Source organism: Pleurodeles waltl, chromosome 11 (genome assembly GCF_031143425.1).
Source record: "Pleurodeles waltl isolate 20211129_DDA chromosome 11, aPleWal1.hap1.20221129, whole genome shotgun sequence".
Lineage (NCBI taxonomy): Eukaryota > Metazoa > Chordata > Amphibia > Caudata > Salamandridae > Pleurodeles > Pleurodeles waltl.
In genome coordinates this window covers 802,100,257-802,124,444 of record NC_090450.1, presented here as the reverse complement: position 1 = coordinate 802,124,444, position 24,188 = coordinate 802,100,257, and the positions used below count along the sequence as shown (strand labels likewise).

General features: G+C 43.4%; 1 protein-coding gene across 2 annotated transcripts in view; it reads left to right on the top strand.

The window, feature by feature from the left end:
* PLBD2 (phospholipase B domain containing 2) overlaps nt 1-24,188 on the top strand; it is a 110,718-nt gene that overhangs the window by 49,228 nt on the left and 37,302 nt on the right. For both annotated transcript variants that reach the window (XM_069214535.1, XM_069214536.1), the window contains 2 exons: nt 1,576-1,670; nt 9,582-9,742. In XM_069214535.1, the coding sequence (XP_069070636.1) occupies nt 1,576-1,670; nt 9,582-9,742 (256 nt within the window). The remainder of the gene's footprint in view (nt 1-1,575; nt 1,671-9,581; nt 9,743-24,188) is intronic.

Here is a 24,188-nt window from a genome sequence, read left to right as displayed (position 1 = left end):
TGACCTGCTGGCGGGACGCTGCTGGCGGTGGAAGCGCCCCTTCCCATTCCCTGCCAGACGATCTTCTACCCAGAACGGGTAAGGTGATCGTCCAACAGGGGAGGGGGGTGGGAGGGTAGGGGGTGTTGTGTGCGAGTGTGTGATTTCTGCGTGTGTGCATGAATGTGTGTGTATGTGTGGTTGTATGCATGTCTGAATGTTGGAGTGAGTTCGTGTCTGCATGTAAGTGTGTATGTGTGTTTGGATGGGTGTGAGTATGTGTGCATGAATGTTTGTATGAATGTTGTTGTGAATGCTTGTATGAATATAGTTGTGAATGCTGTATGGATGTTGTGAATGCGTGCATAGATGCGTGTGAGTGGATGCGTGTATGTAAGTGTAGGTGAACGGGTGTATGCGTGGTGCGTGTGGGTGTCTGTGTGCATGTATGCGGGAAGGGGGGCACAGGGTCAGAAGGGGAGTGGGAGTTGGGTGGAGGGGTTGCTGTGGCTGGATGGGGGGTCTAGTGCTTGTTGAGGGGTGGCGGCAGAGCCATTTACCGGTGACAGGGAAGGAATTCCCTGTCACCGGTAGCTCTTCCACCATGGTTTTCGTGGCGGTACTACCGCGGCGGAAACCATGTCGGAAGGCTGGCTCCTAATACCTCCGGCAGGCTTCTGTGGACCGCTGGGTCGGAGATGATCATTTCCAGCCCGACGGTTCAGACCGTCAAGGCGGTATGAGTGGAGATTCTGCCAACCCGACACACTCATAATGTGGAGGTCTTCACCGCCAGCCTGTTGGCGGTGGGACCACCACATTTTACCCTGGCGGTCGGAAGACCTCCAGGGTCAAAATTACCCCCTTTGTCTTCTTTCAACAGCTAGCACAAAGTATAAAAAGCAAACTGGAAAACAATAAGCGAACACCAGAAAAATGCAAATAGAATACACTTTGGTCCTAACCTGGACAGAAACAAAAGTTTTGCTACCAAAAACCTGTAACTCAAGCAGCCCAAATGCAAACACCATTCAACAGGTTAACTAACAGGCGGACTTACAGGAACTGCATTAAATAAAACAAAGCATGGAAAATAATAAAGGAGGCTAACAAGCAGTAAAGGAAATTTGAAGTGCACAGCATAACCTGGTCAGTAACCACTCTAAAAAAATCTATAAATGCTACCAAAGAAGCCAAAAAGGTGCTATAATAACGGTTTACTTCACTGATAACCACAATAGCTCATCAAAGTACAAAGCAGACTAATCTAGAACAAAACAAAGAATTGCATTGAATTGCAGCAGGAACATGGTGATTGAGGCTCATGGGAAGATGAGACCTGGAAGCTGATCCACTACAAGCACACATGAAGCAAGGTTATGACTTGGGTTTAGGAAAAGTCAATCCATTGGTTTCCAATGGAAGGACAACATCTTGTACTGTCTTGCTAGGTCCACCACCTGTGTGTTTTAGAAATTTGTAAGGTTTTCTGGTAATCAGGTTTACGTGCTGTTGATTCTGTCTGATGGATGACTGCATTAGATTTTTTTTAGACGTTTGATGAAATTGATATTTTGCCCTATTGTGCTTCCACAGGGGATGATGTGGTTCCAGGAAGCGTCCAGTCCTTCTCTTCCTACCCAGGCTCTATATTTTCTGGGGACGACTTCTATACCCTGAGCAGCGGGCTGGTGAGTAACTGACTGAAATGTGATGGATGATTTTATGTTTTTAAATGTTAGTTCCAAGTTGGTCTTAATGAGATCCATTTGCAGCCACCACACTTAGAAATGTTGTAAAAACAAAGATCGTGCAGGGGGAACCTTTTCTAGTCCATATTTTGTGCAAAGCTGCCACGTAGTGGTGGAGTTTAGGAACTTTTTTGTTTTTGTTTTTACTTTAATACGATTTTTCAGCGTCAATTATAGGTGATGTCTGAATAACGTCTAGTGGTGGCCCATAACCCCATTTCCCTCCACTGTAGATTCTATTTTTCGTTTGTAATTTATGATAGTTGGCTCGAAAGCATGCACACCATTGAGATCAAAGAAGTGAAAAAGTGACTGGAGTTTATTAATTGATATATGGTTTTGGACTTCAAAAAACAGTGGTTGAGTACCTCTCCCAAATTTCAACATTGCATGGCTTCTAACCTTAATTTTCAGTCTCAAGAGTGGACCAAAAGGCAATGACGTTTTGCCCGAGCTCCCCTTCCACATCCTTGCATAGATCTACAGTAGATGTCCAATATGTGTTTCTGATTGATGTGTGAGGTTTGCATAAAGTTCCTTCAAAAAACTCTGAAAACGTGGACAGAAAATGTTATGAGTGTTATGTGATGGTGTCTAGACTGTAACCAGGTTGCAATCAATTTGAAAATAAGGGCCTGATTTACAGTTTGGCAGAGGGATTCCTCCGTCACAATGGTAACGGATATACCGTCCGCCAAGATGTAAATCCCATTATATCCTATGTGATTTATATTTCGGCAGACAGGGTATCCGTCACCGTTGTGATGGAGTAACCCCTCCGCCAAACTCTACATCAGGGCCCAAGTTCCTTAGAAGTGGAAATAACAAAACTCCTTATGACGGAGAATTGAATTGTAGTGTTAGGGCACAGATATGGACTCATTATACAAATTAGCTAGGTGCTTCACCTTCTTTGCAGGTGTTTGATGAAATCCTATTTAATATATCAGTTTGAGAGGGAATTAGTCCTCTGTGGTGCCACTAACCACAAAGCACTACAAATGCTAGTTTTTTATCAGTCATTTTTATCAGTTATTTGTCAGTTGGGATCTTCCACATGAAAATTATTTAAAGATCATACAGTGATGCCATTTCGGATGTATTTAATTATTTTTATATTTTAGGGCATTTGTTGAGTGCAAACCTTGTCCATGGGCTGCAAAAGAATGCAGATATCAAGAAGAGTTCAGACACAAGGGATAAAATGGGTACCTTTATGGAGTTCTCCATATAGTCCTCCTTTATCTCAGTTGTTGGAATTGGTATTCAGTCTTTTGGCCCAATACTTTTGTGAAGGGTCTTAAGGTATGCACAATATTTCTGATGTTGCAGGACATTTATCCTTGTTTCTGAGGCCAGTTTTCTTGGATTGATTGATGTGATGGTGAGAGCAGGTTACGTGTCAAAAGTAAGGATCTGCTGAGGTAAGTGCTAAGTAGGTGGCTGTAGAGGCAGAAGTTGATGGGATATGGATGTTTTTGGTCCTTTTTTGAGCTAGAAGTGAGATTGGGTGGGAGATTTTGAGTTTTAGAGTAGATCCGTTCAGAGTTGCTTGTACTGCAGGAAAATGCCTGTTTTACATTTTGAATCATTTTCGATTTATACAATGCACATTATTCCGCCATCTAGTAGTTGTGTCCAGAACCTTCACTGTTCTTTTTTTTTTTTCATTTTGGATGTCGACCAGTGGGGGCAGTGCTGTTCCCCTATGACTTCTTGTATAAGCCCACAATGCCGCAGTACGCAGCCACCATCCTCAGATTATCTTTTTCTGAGGGTCCAGAGTGCTGGGCCGAAAAGAAGCTGTAAGAGGCCAGGGCCTAGGGCGACGCACCGCAAGAATTTCAACATTGAAACAGCAGATGACATAAAGAACTTAAAAACATACAGGAGAGACATGTATTTTCTGTTGGGCTTTGACCACTTGGGATCAGAGAATGCATAACCGGGCAGTGGTAGTCCTTCCTAAGCCACCACTGACTGTAGGAAATAATGGAAACTACTTTATTTAGATTCTGCCCCAACTACCATCATAAACTGGCACATATTGACATCCACAAAGTCTGCAGTTTATGCTCACCAAAGGACCGTAAGTTGGAATTATGTAAAGCGTGTGAGGCCTTTTGACTAATTACTTTCAAAGTCAGAGAGAAACAATTGTGGGCACACTACACCATGGCCCAAGCACAGCAAGTATCCCTAAAGGACCTGGCACAGGCTGACAAAGTGGATGTCTTGGTATAAGCAGAAGTGACCCAGTTAGAATGGGTTGGTTGTTTTAGGGACCAGAGTTGTGGCTGAAAATGCACCAAAGGAAAATATGCCGATGGTGAAGAAGTACCCACCCACATTGGCTTGAGGGGTCCAAGCTGAAGTTTGCAGACTTGAAGACCCCAAAAGAACCATTGCCTCCAAGAAACTCTCAGTCCACACAAAAGACCAGAGAGCACCTGGAGTCAAAGTCAAAAGACACCAGAGTGGACAAACATTCAGAGTACGCCTGGACTCTGAAAGTAGATAGAGCTTGGAAGGGTAAAATATCTTGATACCACAGAGAAAGGGTGGATCAACGCTAAGCAACAGGTGATTGACTAGGAAGAAATGTCTCAAAGCTCAAATGACAAAGTTACTGTAAACAAGCAGTTTGGCCAATTTAGGTCTTATAGGATACCCTTTGAGGCAGATGAGAGCAAATCAATGGAAGGGGCATAGTAACAGTGCCCCCCGGTGACATCAGAACCACAGGAGGAAGACCAAGAGGAATTCTGTGAGGAATATGTACAACCCAAGGCCAAAGACAGCTGACATTGGGAGGAGAGCATACAACAGTACCTACAGACTCAATTCCCTTAGGAGGAACTTCTATCATTGAAGATGATCACCCTCGGACCTATCATTGTACAATTCAGTGCTCAAGAGGGCATAAGATACGTAATGGGTATAGCTGGAACAATAATAGGTGGAGACCTGCTCCCTGCATGAAACACTTCTGCCACTAAAGAAGTACAGGATACTGAAGTGAGAGGAAGGGATACAGTGCTCCTTAAAAAAATTGACAGGGATTTTGCTTGAAAAGAGCTACAGATTAGTCTTTAACAGTGCCATTTGGTGGACGGTAGGTATGATGGGTGGGACTGAAAACTCTGTTGTGCAAGGTTAGAAAGTATTTAGGCAAAGCGTGTCCTTCTGTCTTTCCCTGATTATTCCTTCAGTTGTCCTGATGACAGGCAGGTGCAGAAACTGCGTACATCTTTGTGCCTCTGTTGTATTTACTCCAGGTTGCAGACTGACTAGTAAGACTGAACTATGACTGTGAGAACAGAGTACACCTATCTGGTATTGATAGTCTGCACCTGAACTTTATTCATGCTACTACCTTATAATTGTTGAGGAGGGGTGTTTTGGGGGGGAGTTAGGGATAAAGTGGGGAGAGACACACTGCCGGAATAGTACTCAGAGACACTAAATTGCATTATGTCTAAGTAGCGTTTAGCATTACTTTGTAGTGTTTATTAGGGTACAATTTCGGTTTAAAAATAAGCATTGTTGTTGAGTTATTGTATGATTGTTGAACTTTGAGCTTGAGCATTTCCACACTACCTTCCTGAGAAGTCTGTGACTGCTTGCCAGTTGCTGCCACTGAGTTTTCAACTGAGAAAGGCATTGTAGTTTGAAGAGCCATAATCGGAATGTCCCCGGGGCATCAGACACAAATTACCTCAACCCTCACAGTTGAGGCCCATTAGCCCATGCTTGCCCTGTAGTCCCTGGAACGGGTTTGACTGTGACCATCACCACAGATGCATCCCGCCCAGATAGTATTCTGCATGAGAAACCTGAGAATTGGGGGGATAGTGGATATCTCCAGAGGCAGTAAATAACATTGATGTCTTGGAATTGAATACAGTTTTCCTGGCTCCCTAAGGCCTTTTACAAACATATTTGGAAGGGTAGTACAAATCTAAACTGACAACACAAATGTGAGTTGTCTCTGAACAAGCAAGGGGGGGACATGAAATCTCAAGTGCAATCCAGCCTACCGCAGAGTATCTGGAAATGGGCAATTCAGGGGTAGCTCTGATTAGTAGAGATACATCTGCCAGGGCACTGAAATGTAGGAGCAGACAGATTAACCAGACAAGAAGGGATTTCACACAAGTGGAAGCTAGACCAGTGGCTGCTTAGAACATTCACCAACTTGGGGACCCCTGTTTGCATTACATGCAAACTCAGAATACCAAAGCTTCACATCCAGATATTCTCGTTGCCTATCCCATGGAAATGCCAAGTCAATAGAATTGTAACATAGATATTTGCTATTGCCTTTCCAACGATCCTCCGCTAACAGTGGTGATAAACAGGTGCAAGCAGACAGACTTGCCACTGATCCTACTAGCCCTACAATAGGCCAGACAGGCATGATGGTTGGACCTAGTATAAGTGACAGAAAGCAAAATGATAAACATACTAGTATTTCAAAACTTCTTCACATCGCAGTAAGAGAAAGTGTGCCAGCCTCCACTTACCAGCATAGCTCTAGAAGACCTACATGTTGGAGACGGTTGTATGGACGCAGTGCGCATAGAACAAGATGCAATTTGGGACATGTATGCCCTGAGTGACAATCCGAAGAGCTTCCTGCGGGAGGCGATATCTTAGACCGCTTCAACCCCCAAATGCAGAGATACTTATCAAAAGGGGCTTCAACATGGTGAGGGATGCCTCTTGGGACCGCTCATTACAGAGGGTGGGCAAGACTGGAGCCCTGTCACGGCCAAGGTGGGTCTGTAACAGATCTGGGGCTGTACGATATCTGGAACATTTGCCACCCATGTAGCAAAGATTACATGTTCTGGTCCGCTTTGTAGCAAACATATGCCAGACTAGACTACTACTGGGGCACAGCACCAATACTGATGTGGGCCTCCCAGGTGGAAATAGGGGTTCTGCTCTATCGGACCACGCACCTGTGACTCTCGCAGTTCAAGTTCCAGACAGTCTCTGCACCAGAAACACCAGTGATTCATTGTCAGTCTACTACGCCGCTCAGACATCATGAATATTATACGAGAGCGCATCACTACCTGGACAGTTAATGAAGGCTCTATCTCACAGACGGCCACTCTGGGATGCACCTAAAGCAGTTTTGAGGAGGGAATTTATAGCTGTTGCAGCCAAACTAAACGCTGACCGCAGAGTTAAGCAATTGGTACTAGAAGAACAAGTGGGAGACCTTGAATCAGCATAAGACCTCTAGCTTCAAGAAAATTTGGAGGCAGCTTACATCTGCATGCCAAAAGCTTAAGGCACTAGATTCGGACGCCGCTGAATTTGCCCTGCTCTGCACAAACATAGATAATATGTGGGGTGTGACAAGGCAGGCAAATTACTGGCCTGCAAGCTTCGTACTAAACAACAGTGAGATAACGTGGCCCAGATTTCAACACGCATGAGGGGTGGGTTCGGTTTCCTCCTCAGAAAAGATTGTTGAAGCATTCCAGGACTATTACACAGAACTATATACCTCCAACCCAACTCCAGCCAGGGACATTCAAACCTACCCTACTAAGTGTGACTCTTACCGTCCAATCTCCTTGCTTAATATAGATGCAAAGATCTTTTCAGACATTCTAGCTCGAAGGTTGGGTCCCCGCATGCAAGACTTGGTGAATCCGGATCAAACAGGTTTTATCCCTGAAAGAGAATGTCCAGATAATACCAAACACTTACTCAATATTATTGATTAGGCCATTCATGCTAGGAATCAGACTATCCTGCTGTCCACAGATGCTGAAAAGGCTTTTGACAGGGTCCATTGGCTCGTCCTTCAAGATATTCTCTGCAGAATAGGAATGGGGCTGGGATTCTGGAACTGGGTCATGAGCGGCTACTCTCACCTGGAGGTCAGCTTGAGGGTTAACTGGGTAACGTCAGGGCCTACTCAGATACGGCCAGGGACATGCCAGGGCTGACCTCTGTCCCCACTGCTTTTCACCTGCTACATGGGGCTCCTTACAAAGACACACTGTCGCAATGCTCAGATTATTATGTTAAACTTTGGCAAAAAGAGAACAGAAAATAGCACTCTGCAGGTGAGATCCTCCTGACTGTTACTGGCCCAATGTCCACACTACCCATAGTTTTGTGAGAAGTGGAGGCCTATGGCCTGGTGTCCAGGTTTAAGGTGGATGTACATAAATCCCAGATATTGGGGATAAGGGTACCCGGGGAGATTCGGGCCACCCTGCAAGGCACATCACCTTTCCCTTGGCCACAATGGCATGTCACATACCTTGGTATAAAGCTTTGTTCCACACCAGAACACACAGCAGAACAGAATTATGCGGATCTCCTCCAAACAGCCCACAGAGATTTGCAGGTCTGGTGGAATAGGAGCCTCCCCTATTTGGGGTGTATAAGAGCGCTCAAGATTACCCTCTTAACCAAAATAATATATATATTGCACGCCCTCCCTCTACAGCCACCCATAGATAAGATACCTGCCTTACAGAAACTAAAAGAGACTTTTATCTGAAAAGAGAAGAAAGCACAACTTTCTAGTCAACACTAATACGCCCTGCTGGAGGTGGGAGAACTGAGGATACCTTGGCTTAAATAACACTGTGCAGCTGCCCAGCTCAGATATATAGTTGAATGGCACTACGCGTCATCTGAGAAACACTGGTACCAATTTGTAGCAGGCATGCATGTTTGGAAGCCTCTATGGCTTAGGGAGAAATACAGGCTGTGGGGAATCTTTAGCTCTGATAATGAGGCCTGTTATGCGGTAGCACTACGCCTAGGCATGACTTCCATGCCTTCTCCAATGACTCTGATCATAGGCAACCTAGAGTCCACACTAGCTAAAGAAAACGCAGATTTCCAAGCCTGGTAGATAGCAAATTGTAAACGGATTGGGGACCTCTTTGGGTGTGATGGGGTGCAAACATTTGAGCAGATGCATGAGGGCTATGGCTTGGAGGAGGAATTAATCCAGTATCTGCAGATCTGCTATTAAGTTATCCACCCTAATGTGTTTCACTTGGCATCATGCCCGCTAATGGCCTTCGAGAAGTGGCTGCTCATCAAATTGGGCAATGCACAGCTGGTGTCTAACCTGTGTATACTCCACTAGAAGGCGGTCCCCGTACTCCATGCAGCAAAGCAGAAGAGATGAGAGGAAGAATTGACAACCCTCCTTTTCCTGCATAAACTCACCAGAGTATTCTTGCCCATTGGGGCAGAGGAGCCCCACTGAAGTACAGTGCCTGGCCCAACCGCCTATGGCAGACTTTGGGATGGAAAAGATGACTGCCACTTTTAAGGTGAGGGAGTCAGCGTTTGAGAGGTCCTGGGGTCTATACATTGCCTTCCTAGCACAAGAATATAGGGAGCTGACTTGCCCGAAATATCTTAGGGTGTTGCGCTTAACTTTCTACCCCCTCCTAGCTTCAGAGGCCACTATGTAGTGGGTTACTGTCCTTTGAGGGGGGGCTAAAGGTGCTACTTTTGGGTGAGAGTCACGGATAAGAGACTTTAAAGATTTTGACGAGCAGCTTGAGAGTGGTGGGGTGGGTGGGGGAGGTTTTGGGGGTGACAGGCTGTCCAGGTTGGATGGCAGGTTTGTGGGCTTGGTTCATTTTTTTTTTTTATGTTAATGTCCCCACTGGCCTTTGGATGTGGGTGACATATGTTGTAAATCAATAAACAGATGTAAACCGTCAATGGTTAATCATTGATAATTGTCTGTTAGATCATATCCAGTTTGTGGTAATGTGTCCTTTTTGTTACTTGTGGATATTGTAGGTGTCTGTTGGAACACTGATTTGAAATAGATTATTTTCCCTCTAGGTGACCCTGGAGACCACAATTGGAAATAGCAACCCAGCTCTTTGGAAGTTTGTGAAACCAAAGGGCACAGTTTTTGAATGGCTGCGAAATATTGTGGCTAATCGTCTGGCGAAGAATGGGGCTGAGTGGGCCTCCATCTTCACCAAGTTCAACAGTGGCACGTAAGTCATTCAGGGTCATGTGTTCAGTGTAGATTAGTTTAATGCAGGACAAGAAGGCCTAAATTAGCTTTTTATTGATTTACATTTGTGCTCTGTGCTTGCTGCACATGGCAATGTTGTGGTTGTTGCCTGAAAATGTCAGACTACACATTACTTGCAGAGAGGAAGATAAGGAATGACCTTGTTGCTATGTGTTCTTTAGATAATAAAAAAATGTATAAAAATGCTGCAGCTAACGTTTCCCAACAATTGACAGAATTCAACGGGTTTAACTTGTATGTATCATTACAAATGTGGATCATCTTTCAGTTAGCAAGCCACGTTCTGCGTCTGAGCCACGGGAATCTTAATTTTTTTTGTCTGTTTAAATTATTCCACTGGTGCCTTTTAGTGTTCTTCCATTCTCCTCCCCACCACCAGCCCACAGTGTTAGTGGATCTTGTGCTGCCTTACACCATTAAATTTGGTACCCAAACATAATCCACCAATATTGGCTCGAAAATCCCATCAAACCTGCCCCTTATACTCTCCACATTTAATGGAAATTATTTGTCTTGTTTAGGACGGGGAGCACTCAGCGGTTGGTGCAGCCCAAATGACCGGCCATTAGCATTGTTTTGTGACTCCTCCCACTCTGTGCTTCCCCTTGGCTGGAGTGCAGGAAATGGTGGTGCGATGATGGACCACGGCGTTCTGGCTCATTTTCACCGGGGAACCACCCGGGTGCTGCTCTCAAGCTAGCCGATACATACTGGAGCATCGGGAGTTACACAGCAACTGGTCACCGCCAGTCACAGCAGAAGGAGCAAGCTGCCGATCCCACAGAGTGGAGGCTACAGTTAAACTCTCCTTGACTCATCCAGCCTCCTGAAGTAAGTGAGTGTCGGTCACAAGGAGTTGTGACCGGGAGCTCCTTATAGGTTAGGTCCCTTTGACAACCTCTGCAGTGAGACATCAGTTTATTAAGGCAGCAGTATCAGGAACAGGAGCAGTTGCATCTCAGGGGGTGGACAGATTTAATCGATTTGCAGCGCAGGGCCGACTCATGGCAATGGCCAGAAGAAGCATTAAAATGATGGAAGCAACAGAAGCAACAGAAAGGACCCTAGTATCCACTGAAGAGAATCAGCAAGTGCAAGATGGGGGTTTCCCTTGCCCCACGGACCTCGCAGTAAGTCCAGTGGCAGTTGCAGCCCAGCCTAATGGGGAGCAGCAGGATGGCCCGAATGAGAATCTTCCAGCTATTAGGGCCAGAGGGAATGCGGACATCAGGGCTAGCATGGCCAAAGGGAAGGACTACCCAGGGTTTTATAAACCAGTGACTAACTGCTCAGACAGAGGGCATAGTAAAACCACAACATGATAAAGTCTATAGTAATGAGACCAACATAAACCCACAAGTAATGGTTGCAATAGTGTCCAGGAGGGAATAGGAGGAAACAGCAACTTGTACACTGGATGAAAGCTCTCCACCAAGCCAAGTGGATAATATCGAGCTCAACCCCAGGACACAGAGGGATATGAATCAAGAAATTCCCTTTTCAGCTCTATGCTCAGAAAGATCCGGTGATAAAAACCCGGGTTGGGCCTTCATAGCCCAACCAGAGATTTGTGAGACCTTATTTGAGACAATTTTGATGGATATCTGAGACTTGAAGCAGCAACAAGCTTATGAGATAGAGATACTTAACCAAAGGTTGCCACAAATTGAGCAAAACCCATCACAAATACCGCAGAGACTGATGGAAGCAGAGCAGAGAAGCTTGGATTTAGAAGACAAGTTCTTGTCAGTGGATATAGAGGCAATAACCAGCCATAAAAGATACATTCATTAGAAAATAAGCTTATTAAAATGGAAAATCGGGCAAGACGAACACATCTTAGATTCATGGGCATACCAGAAGGTAGCGAGTTGCAGGGAAAAGCTAATGGGCTCTCTGATAAGGGAACATATTCTACCAGATGCACTTCCAGATTTAACAATTATGAAGATTCATAGAGTTCCAGGCAAAATATTCTCGGACAGTTATAGTGAAGTTCCCAGACTATAGATTGAAAGAACGGATACTGTTGATGGCTATTCAGAAAAAGTATTTTCCTCTCACTAGCAACAATCAGAGGCAAGGTTTTTTTTAATCTTTCAGCAGCTAGAAGGCAAAAGATCTTTTAGGGGATGATCCGAGAATTCCAAGTGAAAGGAGCGCAAACCTCTTTGGTGCAGCAATCAAAGCTTAAAATTATTTCTGATTGCCAATTCCAATTCCATATATTTACGTCAGTGGAAGAGGCACAGACTTTTTTGGCAAAAATTTCTAAAAAATTATTTGAGTGGCAATATGTTTCCTCTTTGAATGTTGGAGTTTTACAAATCAGCTTGAATATGTGTGTATTAGGAGCCATCAATGCTAAGGGTGCTTTGATGATGATTTTTTTTTTTAAAGTATATTCCAATTGTTAAAATATTGCACTTCTCTAAGAGGGACTCGGGGCTGGGTCACGCGAGAGGCACGTGGTGCAACAAGACGGCACCCATTGATGGTGTTACCTTGGGCGGGATAGTGGGTCAGTCCCTCAACCAAGGACAGGAGGGGAGAGGTGGGAGATACTGGGTTTAGGGATATGGGAGGAATGGGGGGATTAGTAAGCAGTAACAATGAGCAGGATGGGGTAGGGTGTTTGTTTGGTTTATTTCTTCTTGTTTATTTAGCTTTAGTTGTAAGATACAGGCAGGAAGAAGTGCGAGTTCGAAATGTAATGTATACTCAGTGAGAAAAATTAGATTTTGTAATGAGGATGCAATGTTACGATATAACCAAATATATGGGCCAACAGATTAAAATCATCACATGTAACAGGAATGGGCTGCTAAATAAGAAAAAGGCTGGGGATCTACTGAAATGGCTCACCTCATTTAATCCCAAGGTGATTTATCTACAAGAAACAAGCCTTAAAAGTAATGCACCCAAAGTGCTTATCGCTACAAATTACTCATTGGCTCTTTGTCTAAGCAGGGGTAGCAATGTTGGGGTTGACCAAACTATTTTCTAGGCGATTTCCTGGGAGTTAAAGTCTATATAAATAGATCATAAGGGGAGGTGGATCTGCGTTAAAGTAAGTTTATCAGGCGAGATTCTCAACTTCTGTAATTATTGTGGCCCCATCTCGGACGACACTGAGGCTCTGCAACAAATCTATAACGTGGTATTACAGACAGAGGGTGTCTTGGTAATAGGGGGATTTTAATTTCATTCTAAATCTGAGTCTATGTAATGGGGATTGGAGACAGATGAAGCCAAAAACTGCTAAGCTTACTAGTTTAATTAAGCAGGACCTTGCTCTGGAAGATCCCTGGCTGACGGCCTATCCCAGATTTTCTCAGTATACCCATTATTCTTCAAGGTTTTGGTCAGCTTCACGCTTAGACTTTTTTCTTTTGGTACCACTATTAAGAAAGGGTACCATTGAAATAGAAGCAAACCCTTTCTCAGACCATTCAATAGTTTCCTTACCTTTAATTTTCGATATTAAACCAAAGGCAAGGCCAAGATGGCAATTTGATAGAGCGCTGCTCTCAGATCAAGTGTGGGTGGAGGACACTAAACAGTTTATTTGGGAATTTTTTGCAAATGTGAACTCTTCTCCACTCTTTACACTTTGGGAAGCTTTTAAAGCCACATTTAGGGGGCAGGTCATTTCCTACAAAGCAAAACAATGTCGAGCTAGAGCAGGTAGGATTCAGCCACTCCACGCAGCTTTGAAAGATGCCCGTAGCCACTTTTGGGGTTCGACTTGCACCGTTCCTCTCCTACATTGTCGTCAGGCTCTCCAAGATCAAGTGCATAAGGTACAACAAGAATTAAGCAACTTTTTTCTTTTAGAGGAAATTGCAGGTAGTAGGGCGTCCCAACAGAAGCTCTACAAAGAGAGCCAACAGGTGGGGATATTTCTAGCATGGTCAGTTAAGACTCAGAGAAATAAACAATCAATAACATTTAAAAAAAAACATAGCTGGTAATTTGGAGATGAAAAGCACTGAAATTGCTGATGTCTTCTTTAAACATTATCGGCTTCTTCATAAATAGATTTATAGAGTGGCGGAAGGTGAGCTAGAGTAGTATTTTGAGGGGGCTGCAGCTTCCATAAATTTCTGATAGTGAGAAATCCAGCCTAAACAGGGGAATAAAGTTGCGTGGTATTGTTACAGCACTGAAGAACATGGCTAATTCCAAAGCTAGCGGAGGGGATGGAATCCCAAACAGAAGTATATAAAACCTTCTTAGAGGCGCTTCTCCCATTCCTTTTGCTTCTCTTCAGCAGTATAAAAGTGGGAGTTGCAATTCCCAAAAAACTTCAAAGAATCAGGGGTGATTTGTTTTATCAAGAAAGGTAAGGATCCTATGAACCCTGGTTCATACCACCTCATCCATTTCCTGAATAAGAATTCTAAATTATTTATGAAAATCTGGGCAGACAGGTTCGCCTTATGCATGCAGTCACTGTTCCATTGTTTTATTTATTAGAGCACTCTGCCCTCTAGTGGCAGAATATTCTAATAGCCTTATAGCCCTTCGTAGCTGGGCTATACCGGCAACTAAAGTCCCGCTTCCATGTTAAAGGCCCTCGCTGAACACCAGAGCGGGCCTTTAAGGGCCAGAATAGCCTGCTACGGCAGTGCTATAAGGCTATAATAGAACCCCTGGCATCCAGGATACGTTTGAATGAAACAGTTTTACCACCTATCGAAGGGATGGCCAAAATCAAATTGTTTGCCCACAATATGATTCTGTATTTAAGGGCTAACAATCTTAATATCTCAAATGATTTGAATTAAATTGGTTGTTTTACGAGAATAGGGGGCTACAAGGTAAATCAGGCCAAGACTGAACTTCTGTTATTTAATTTGCTGTGTTCTGAGCTTCCTCTGGTATTCCGGAAGGTCCCACAGCATTCTGTAAGATATCTGGGTGTTTTTGTAACAAATTATATTACGCTAATATTCCCTTTAAATTATGGGGCTTGAAATTTAGTTTAACTCTCACACCAATTCGAGCTGAATTGACAGTGAATATTTTCTCTTCTCATTGAATGGCTTAGCATGGTCCATGCTTATTCCAGCGCTGAAACTGGTCAGTGTTATTGAACTATACTTCTGTGTGTACTTCTTGTACAAGCAATCATTTTTTAACATTCTGGAAAATCTCCACAACAAGCCTGCCTCATTAATGAGTGTATTTTTTCAGTTTGTATGTTTTGCTTACTCTTACAAAAATAAAAATGATTCACAGTATGTATACAAATTTTAGAGTTTACAGCCTCCAATCATACCTCCCATTCCAAGGGTCTAGCGTACCTTCTTCCTCCTGCATCAGAGGAACAATGCCATTGGTGCTCAGGTTGTTAATACTTGGATGATGTGAATGCTTGGTAACGTCATAAACTTGTTTCTGCCAGATGGCACCGTAGGGAATGTGGTGGTGTTGTAGACATATTCAACAGCCTATACAATGTGGAATAAAATAAAAATAACTATGCAAGTACTTAAACTATATGAAGTGCAAGCAAGCCAATATAGGCAATTCTCGGGGAGCTAATTTGGACTCTGTATACTCATCTTCTTAGGGGGCCAGTTCCTGTTCTGCTTCTGTTCCTATTGTCGGTACTTGTTACCTGGGAGTAATGCAGTTTTGATCTTTCCTCAAAGATGTGAATGAGCAGACCCAAGCTAGTGTAACCAGTTCTTGGCAAACATCTAGAAATAGTAGTCTGATCTTAGATATTTCTTCCTCTCTGTTATGGTTTTGTTTGGACTGGACCTCTGTCCTGACCCAGTGGCAATCAGTGGACATTTGTGAGAGTGTTCTGCTGCTGCTCATGTTCTTTCAGTGTTCTTTGAAGATCTTCATACACATGCTCTGCATATATGCTGTACTTTTTTGCATGTTGTTGTAGCTAAGGACGTCCGGGGATAAGGGAGTATGTGTGCTTCATCCACCCAAGTTTCCTTGATGGGATCAGCAAAGTTGGGTATATTTCTCTTCCTTTGATCATGCCAACACCGAAAGAACATCAATATTCATTGTCATTATGGAGTACTGTGTCTACCTTGGTAATAGACATGTATCTAGTTCGAAAGAGTTTTCCTTCTTGCTACAATCTTAGACATAAAGAGCTTCAGCCCTTCCACTGCTGGGACATCATATGGAGGATCGACACGGCCTTCTCCAGTTGTAATAATTTCTGATGCAGTGATAACTGCTTCTGGTGATGTCGGTGCGGCAGTGGATTTACAGTTGTAGATTCTAAAACACAATTGTTTGAAGCATCCCTTAGGGCAAGCTGTGGTGTGTTCTTGTCTTTTTATCCGGTTATGTTTCAGTCTGGTGAATTGCTTAGCTGTGAATGGTGATTGCAGTGCTGTAGTCAGACACTGTTGCTCAGTGAGTTGTACGCCACAATAATATTAATGCGAGCCTACTTAACCGGCTGACCAAGTCTTGAGTTTGTCCCATATCGCATCAGTATTTGGCGGTTTGGGAGCCAACTGAATGTCTCAGTCCTTAACTAGATCTTGTATATGTCATGCGCTGGTGATCGTGGCTCCAATCACAACTGCCTTGTGCTGATGGCATACCTTCATCACACTGTTTTGTGCAAGCACCAGAATTCTTCACTTATATCCCCTAGTTTTTTAAACAAATGTGCATTGCATGTTCTTATAAGGATGCCTCGGACAGTGATTCATTTCTTAGTCTCCATGCCATTGGCTGCCACCTTTTTGACAATCTGTTGAAGGTGCTCCTGAGGGATTTGAGAGATCATCTTGGCTTACAGAAAAAAAACTAGAAGGGTTTTGGGCTGTGGCAGGAAAACAAGTGAGTAGCATAGGGTTCCCACTCTCTACCTTTACTTGTGTTGACTGGGCTAACCCTATAGGGAGGACTTTGAGTTCCGGATAGTTTGGTATGGGGATCAAGCCTCCAACAATCTTTAAACAGAGATGCTCAGTCTACTGTTGGATGAGTGTGGTTGAGTGAACCTCATCTAAGGGCTCAGAATTTCTATAGGGTGAAGGAAGTAGGATGTGCAACAAGCCGGGCTCCTTCAACAAGAGAGAAGGGGCAGTCCTCACCAAAAAACATCACTAATTTAACAGTACTTTGTTTATAAGAGTTGAATAAATACTCCTTTGTTTACTAACATTTGAGGAAATAATGATTAGTTCCAACAAGAATGCATTAATTATATTTAGTCACACATTGGTCCAAATAAACTCTGCCCTACTCTGAAACGAATCCAACCCCAGTATTCTAAGGCAGATAGCAAACAGGTAGGTCCCTTTATGTATGTGAATTGTCCCTCTCTGGAAGTGTGGACTGACCTAGCCCTTTTGGAGGAAGGTGGAAAATCTGGTTGGGTATCATCCCCTTTACCTCCTGACCTGCCAGGGCCTGATGTATACTTTATTGACTCCCCAGGGGGCTATCAGAGTGTAAGGTGCCATTAGTTCAGACAAGGACCTTGTGTGTTTCAGATGGAGGAAAATAGATTTAGTAGAGGACTGAGGATCGTTTCGGTGAAAGGAAGTACCCTTCTTGTTCAACAGGATCTATCCTTGCCACACTCAGATTTCTCTTGGCCCTAAGTACAGGTATAACAGATTAACATTCAGAGAGGGAACAAAAGACAGGTTTGTCGTAGTTAGTATCTTGCTCTAGGCAAGACTGCTGGTTTAGGGATGACAGCACTTTTGTTTGTAGGCTAATCCTACAATAAGTCGCAACTGTCGGCCCAACCCTCCTGGCTCACAAGCAGTACCTCACCAAAAACCCAAATAGTAAAAGGTGATTTCTGGCAGCCTTTATGCATGGACTCCATAGTGCGACATCTCAGGGTAGTCGTGGTTAAACGGAGATTACCCTTTTCTCACTTGGGCCACAAGTCTCAGTCACACGCAGGCAATGAAGGAGATGCAGTAATGGTTTCAATAGGTTTTATTAACAAGACTGCAATCTACTGTGAAATGCATGAGCTGCACTGATTAGGATAATGAACAATGCAAGAAACAAAATTGAAAAAAACGAGAGTCATGAATATAAAGACCCTCACCATCTTTCAACAGCATGAGATGTGAAATAGGCCCTAATACCCTAGCATGGAGAACCTAATCTCTAACCTAAAGAGACTTAGGTGTGATAAACCTAATCTGCCTGTACCATGTCCATGAGAAGAGCCCCCCAACCCTTGTTACCTTGGAATGAGGTCTTTAGATCAGACTCCGTGGTGATAAGAAGGCTGGGGCTGCAGCAAGGCATAGATATCATTGTTGACATCTGTTAGGAATCCCTCTAATAACCTTGTCTGCGTGAGATGTATTTATCCAGATCTTGTAGGACCCCTGACACTGGCATGCTTGGGGCAGAAGTTACATAAACAATTCCCTACAAAGTACATTATGTTCCTGTTACAGGTAAGTTGGAAAGGGACATGATGTGAATACCTATGTATATCCCTTGTCTTTGATGCTGATAGTGACGCCTTCACAGAGTGGAACTGATAACATGAAATCAAAACATCTGCCTAACTATAAACCTAGCAGCTATCTTGGAAGAAATAATCAAATAAATGCGCTAAAACAGCAGGCTAAGAAGGTTAAAAGTCAGTAGGTGACGGGGGCACAGGCCTGCAAGCCAGAAGTCTAAGCTAAACTCCTGATTCCCATTAAAACTAAATAGGATCCACTACACCCTCCCCATTTTCCGGAACAAGTATGACGCCATAATGATGATGCCAGCGAAGGAGCACAAACCCAGGCTAAAATGCTCTGAACTAAAAACAAACTAAAATATTATGAAAAATACTATTAAAAACAGTTTTTAAAAACAGCTAAAACGTGCAAAGAGACAAAATACCGACTGTGATGAGCACAGCAGGCCAAAGTCAATTCGGTAAAAAAAGGCATTTTTTTGACGTGTCTTTGGAATTTTAGAATAAAGCCAGTGGTCGAATTCATCTAACAATAGTCGTGAAGAATGCATCCGAAGACATCGATAGGAAGGGCATCAAGGAATCAACATAGTCATATGTCAGTCTCATGGGGCAATATTCTGGATACCAGTTCTCCAAAGTGCTGTGTGAAGTTGGTATTTAATAGGGATTGCATCTTGGCTGATGGTTTTGCTATCTGGAGAGCATACGACTCTCTAGCCGATGTCAACGCAACTTGTTGCTGGAACACTAATGCCTTTAGTTGGCTCAGCCTGTCATAAATTACATTAGTAGTATCAATGTGAGGCCGCATTTCTGCTACACTTATCTCTTGTGTGTGTGTGTGTGGGGGGGGGAATAAAACATGTCTGCAACAAATTACAATTTTGGAGAATGAAATTGCGTAGGAAATTCCCGGTCTCATACTGCAACAGCTCTGTTCGTTCAGGACCACATAACGTCTATTCGAAAGTATATGAAATGCCTGACAAATCAAAGAGACAGGAGCACCGTTCAGAAACGGGGCCAAGTTTGCAACCCCCGCATTGTAAAGACCATGAAGGACACCTGTTTGCAGATCATTGAATGACTAACAGTAGTCTCACATTCGCATCCGCTGAGAAAGACTTCTGTTTCACCGTTCAGACATTTACATTCAAAGGGCAACTCCAACTCTACTTTAATATAGCTATCTCCTAGCCGCTTGTATCTACCCACTGCGAGATGTTTTAAGCATTTCGAAAAACAAAAGGTGGAAATGGGCAGATTTATAATGCCATGGGTGAGCCATACTGTTGATGGACTTTCTCCAACAGTGAAAGGCAACTTGTCTAACTTTTGTATATGAAGCATGGGAAACTTGCTTCCCTTTTAGCCATTGTCTTTTGTTCCCTGGATAAATTAAAAGCAGCAAGTAAGTCACTTCTGTTAACGTATTTCCATGGAATGCAGACATTTTTCAGAATCTGTAGTGTCCAACCTAACTGCATGATGGAACGCAATTGACTTTGACCATGGTGTAAAAAGGACATGTCATTCTGAAAGATGTCTATCGCAGATGACAGTATATTGTTAATGGAGTATATTCTGTTGGAAAGAGTATTCATGCCATTATCGACAACAGCTAAAGCCTTTTCCAAATTTTCCTTATCAATCTTCCTTAAACATGCAGCCGCTTCCATTTGAGAAAGCTTCCAGATCTTATTGTATGTAGCATTGATAAATCTTTTAGAGCGTGGCTTTCTTAGACCTAACAAGAAGTCTTGCAAGTCTGTGCCTTCCGATAGGGTATTAAGATGTTCTTTAACTGCTGCTAAGATGTTAGTCTTTAACCATAGTTGGCACAGTTGACCCACACTGTATGTGGTAACTATACCCGAGACAAAGCGAGAGTCTGGCCGGCTAATCTTGAAACCCACTGGGGAATTAACTAAACGCGCCTGACACCTATTTGTGTCTATTGGCCAAAGTAACCACCTACCGGGACTGGAAAGTGAAGAATTATAGGCACCAGCCTGAACCTTTGCATCTAATTGTTCCTCTGTGACGTTTAGGAAGGACAACCAATTGGTGAATTTTACTGTTGTGGGACTACTAGGTGCATTAATTTCCTGCATTTTTGCTAATCCTAGACAGGATGTCTGTTGAATTGTCATTGAAAAAGATCATTTGGACAGGAATAAGGCATGCTCTAAACAAGGCTTCCCTACCCTGAATTTGCCAATATTGTGTTCCCTGTACACTTTTTACATCAATAGTGTTCTTCCAGTGTTCGTAACTTTCAACTGCAAGTCGGGGAAACAAAGGAATCAGAATAGATCCATTTTGTGTTAGCAAAATGTTCCTAATTTTTGAAGGTGGTAACTTGAAGTAGTATGATTCTGCATTCTTAATGTCATGCCCAGAAAAATATGTGACTTTATCTGAATAATGCTTTGGGCTCCCCACAGGCGTACTTGAACACTGTTCCCACTGTGTGTAATTAAATACTGATCTATGTCTGGATGCTCGGAGCGGGTAATAATGTCCCCAATTATTATAACAGAACATTTCCCTATAATTCTTTGTGTTAGTGTACACACCATCACTTTCAAATACTGTATAATCCTGCAGTTCAGCATGCATTTAATCAACTTTTGGAACATCACAGTCATCAGAAACAACACCAGGTGTAATTACATCATTCATTGAAATTTTGAAAATATATGGAATTTGAATGACCTCAGTAGGCCCGTATTAATCAAATGGAACTTTGTCCCAAACAATCCCCTCTGGAATTGGTACTGCTGAAATATTCACAAGGGACAAGTCTCTTCGAACCTTATGCGAGGAAAGATATTGAGTTAAACCTTCGTCCACTGGCTCGAATAGTTATTCTTAATCCATATGCACATCTTGCGTGGCTTTGAAACAGTTTTAGTTGTGGATACAGTTGAAGAAAAGTCCTCAAGATCAATGAAATAACCGGAAGCAGTCTCTGCAAACACGGGGGCCGGTGTGATGGATCCACTTTGCATGGAGGTTCATAGTAGTTACCATATTCCATTTGTGTTGAGTTGGAGTAGAAGACAGCCACATCTTGGACAGTCTTTGTCGGTGAATTGGTAACAGGAATCAGCAAAAGCTCATTTTCTGCCCTCCCCATGCTCGGGAAGGCATTCGTAGCATCGTTGTACATGCTGTTCTAGTCAGAAGTGTTGTTGTTTCTTCTTTGAAGAGGTATGTCCTGTTGGGTAGTGAGAGGGGACCGGGAACTACCTAAGGGACCTCTGGGTCTACTATACAGGATCGGCCACATGGTGTAGTTTGATGTTGTCAATAGAGACAAATCGGTTTACTTTGAAACCAGGCAGCCGTGGTAGGATGACAGTTCTTGTACCTTGTATTCCTCGGACATGGACCGGTGCTCTGTAGAATGGACCAAATTCCTTCTTCACAGCAATCTTCTCACAAACCAGATCCCTGACTTTAGAAATCCAGCCTGTAGAGGTTGTTGGCAAATCCTTTAATCCTAAAGTGGCAGCTCTGGTGGATGAATTATCATCTCAAAATTGCTGAAGCTCCTGTAAACAGTAAAACGTTAATTTATGTCAAAATGTGTGTCTGCTGACACCATACCGGGGCCATCTAGATCTGGGACATGCATAGGTATCCCAAAAAGAACCTTGTAAGTAGTGCGTCCTCCCAAGGACTGTCTTGGCAGATTATTCAGCTCTCTTTGGACCCATATAGGTGATGAAGCCAACTACAGCCAGAACCTAATACTGTAGCTGTTCAGGACTGCTTTAGATCTTGATTCCTCCTCTCCACAACTGAATTACCCTCGGGATGGTAGGGTGAGGAGTAATGAAGTTCAACACCCAATGTCCCCATGAATGCCTTAGAGGCAAAGGCAGGGCCCTTGTCCAAATGGAATGCTGCAAATGCATATGTACAGATAAAGATCAGCAAGTCTTTTATAACAGTTCAAGTGTCAGCCAACTGTCGAGACAGGGCCACTCACCTGAAAAGCAGGATGTTTGCAAGGGCAATGGTATGCTCCCGACCTCCTGGAACACCTCTCTGCACTTCCTGGTGGGCACAGAAACCCCGGCAGGTGTCCCAAAAGGAAAGGAAAGGGAGAGTGGAAGAGAAAGAGGCAAAACACTGCCACGTCTTGCCGGTCCTGCCACGCACCCTGTATCTTTGGGGGGCAGGTCGTTGTTGACAGAGTGATAGTAGAATTAGTGCACTCAGCTTCCTTGAAACTGAATCTCTCTTTCTGATATGGGCACAGGAGCGTTAGAAAAACACCGGGACGCTCCAGCACTTTCTTGGATAATAACTGTTGGCACAATTAGTAACACTGCATTACCAAACACCCAAACTGAGTACCATAACAATAAGTACTGCCACACTAGGGCTGGCTTCACAGAGATTCACTGTTGCACACTACAATTAGAACTGTGGTTGCACTTAACATGCACAAGAAAGACAAACAAGGGCATTAATTATATCACGTATAAATTTCCTGCATGCATAGGGTTAAACTAAAAGGAACAAAAACAATCCAGGAAATACAAATGTCTACTCTGGCTTTAAACAGTTAGGGTGGCACAGTTTGGTTTGGTTTCCCTGTGTGTGTGAAAAATCCTTCAAAAGCAAATTCCTCAAACCTGAAACACAGGCATAAATTACACAATTTAAATCCAAGAGTTATGCTATTAGAGAAAGAAAAGTCACTTAATTACTCTTTTAAAATTGCACTGTCACTTTTTGTAGTACTTGAGCTCAAGCATATTTCGTGAAGCACATTTAGGCAAGTAACTACAATAATGTAGATTGTTCAGAAATGCATTTGTCTCTTCAAGATGAGCACTCTGCCAAAATACGAGGTCTGAAATACACCAGCTGTTCTTGGAAGGCGCAGCGCTCAAAGAACAAACTCCCTGGAGAATACTAGTCACTTAGCTGTAGTCTTTTCCGGAGTGCTGGAGGAATGCCTGGTGTCAGCTGGTACAGGAACGAAGAAAAGAATTGCCTCAAAAGTCCTGAATACGAGGATGACAGCAGGGGCTGGACTGTCAAATCAGATGCTGAGATCAGGAAGCAAAACAAAGCCAAGCAGGGAGGCATACTTCACTCTGCTTTTTATAGTCAATCAGGAAAGCAGTTGAGGTTCCACATGTGAAAGAGTCACCACACCCAGTTAGAAGCACATGTCTACACCTGCTCACATTAGCAAACAAGTATTGGTAAAATAAGCATTGATAAAACCAATTGTGTAACACAGCACGTCATGTTTCCTTAGAAACACGAAGGTTTAACCAAGAACAGAGATAAGATTGAACCCTAATCCCTGGGGATCCTAACAGATAACGCAGGAGGCACCTTGGGGATTCCTGACCCCAACCGCTGAGGCCATACACACAGGAATCTAGAACAAGAATCTACAGTGACTAAGATGTATTTGTATGCATCATTGGGTTGAAGGGAACCACAATGGTCCAGGTACACACATTGCAGTGGACTGTTGGACACTAAGAAGGATGTCTGCAGAGGGCGTTTGATATTTTAGCCCTTTATTTGCTGGCAGATGTCACAGCAAAGAACATATTTCTTGGTCTGCTTGTATAGGCCCGGCCACCAGAAGCATTTCTGTAAGAGTATTATTGTGGCCGCAACGCCAGCATGTACAGAGGCGACACCCTCATGCGCTGCTTTGATTAAATCTAATCTCTGGTCTTGGTTGGGGATCACATGCTCTCCAACCCCAGGAACTGTTACAAAGACAACATTCTGTGCACTGATGTGGTATGAGTATTTTGTAGGCTTTTCTTTTGGGAGAGGCTTGCCTTCAGCCGAAGCTTTCATGGCAGCCAGTATTTCATAATCGAATCCCGTGTGAAAACAGTCACTGCAGCAACAGAAGCCATAGCTACTGCTTATTTGGCCGCTTCCTCAGCCAAAGTGTTGCCCATAA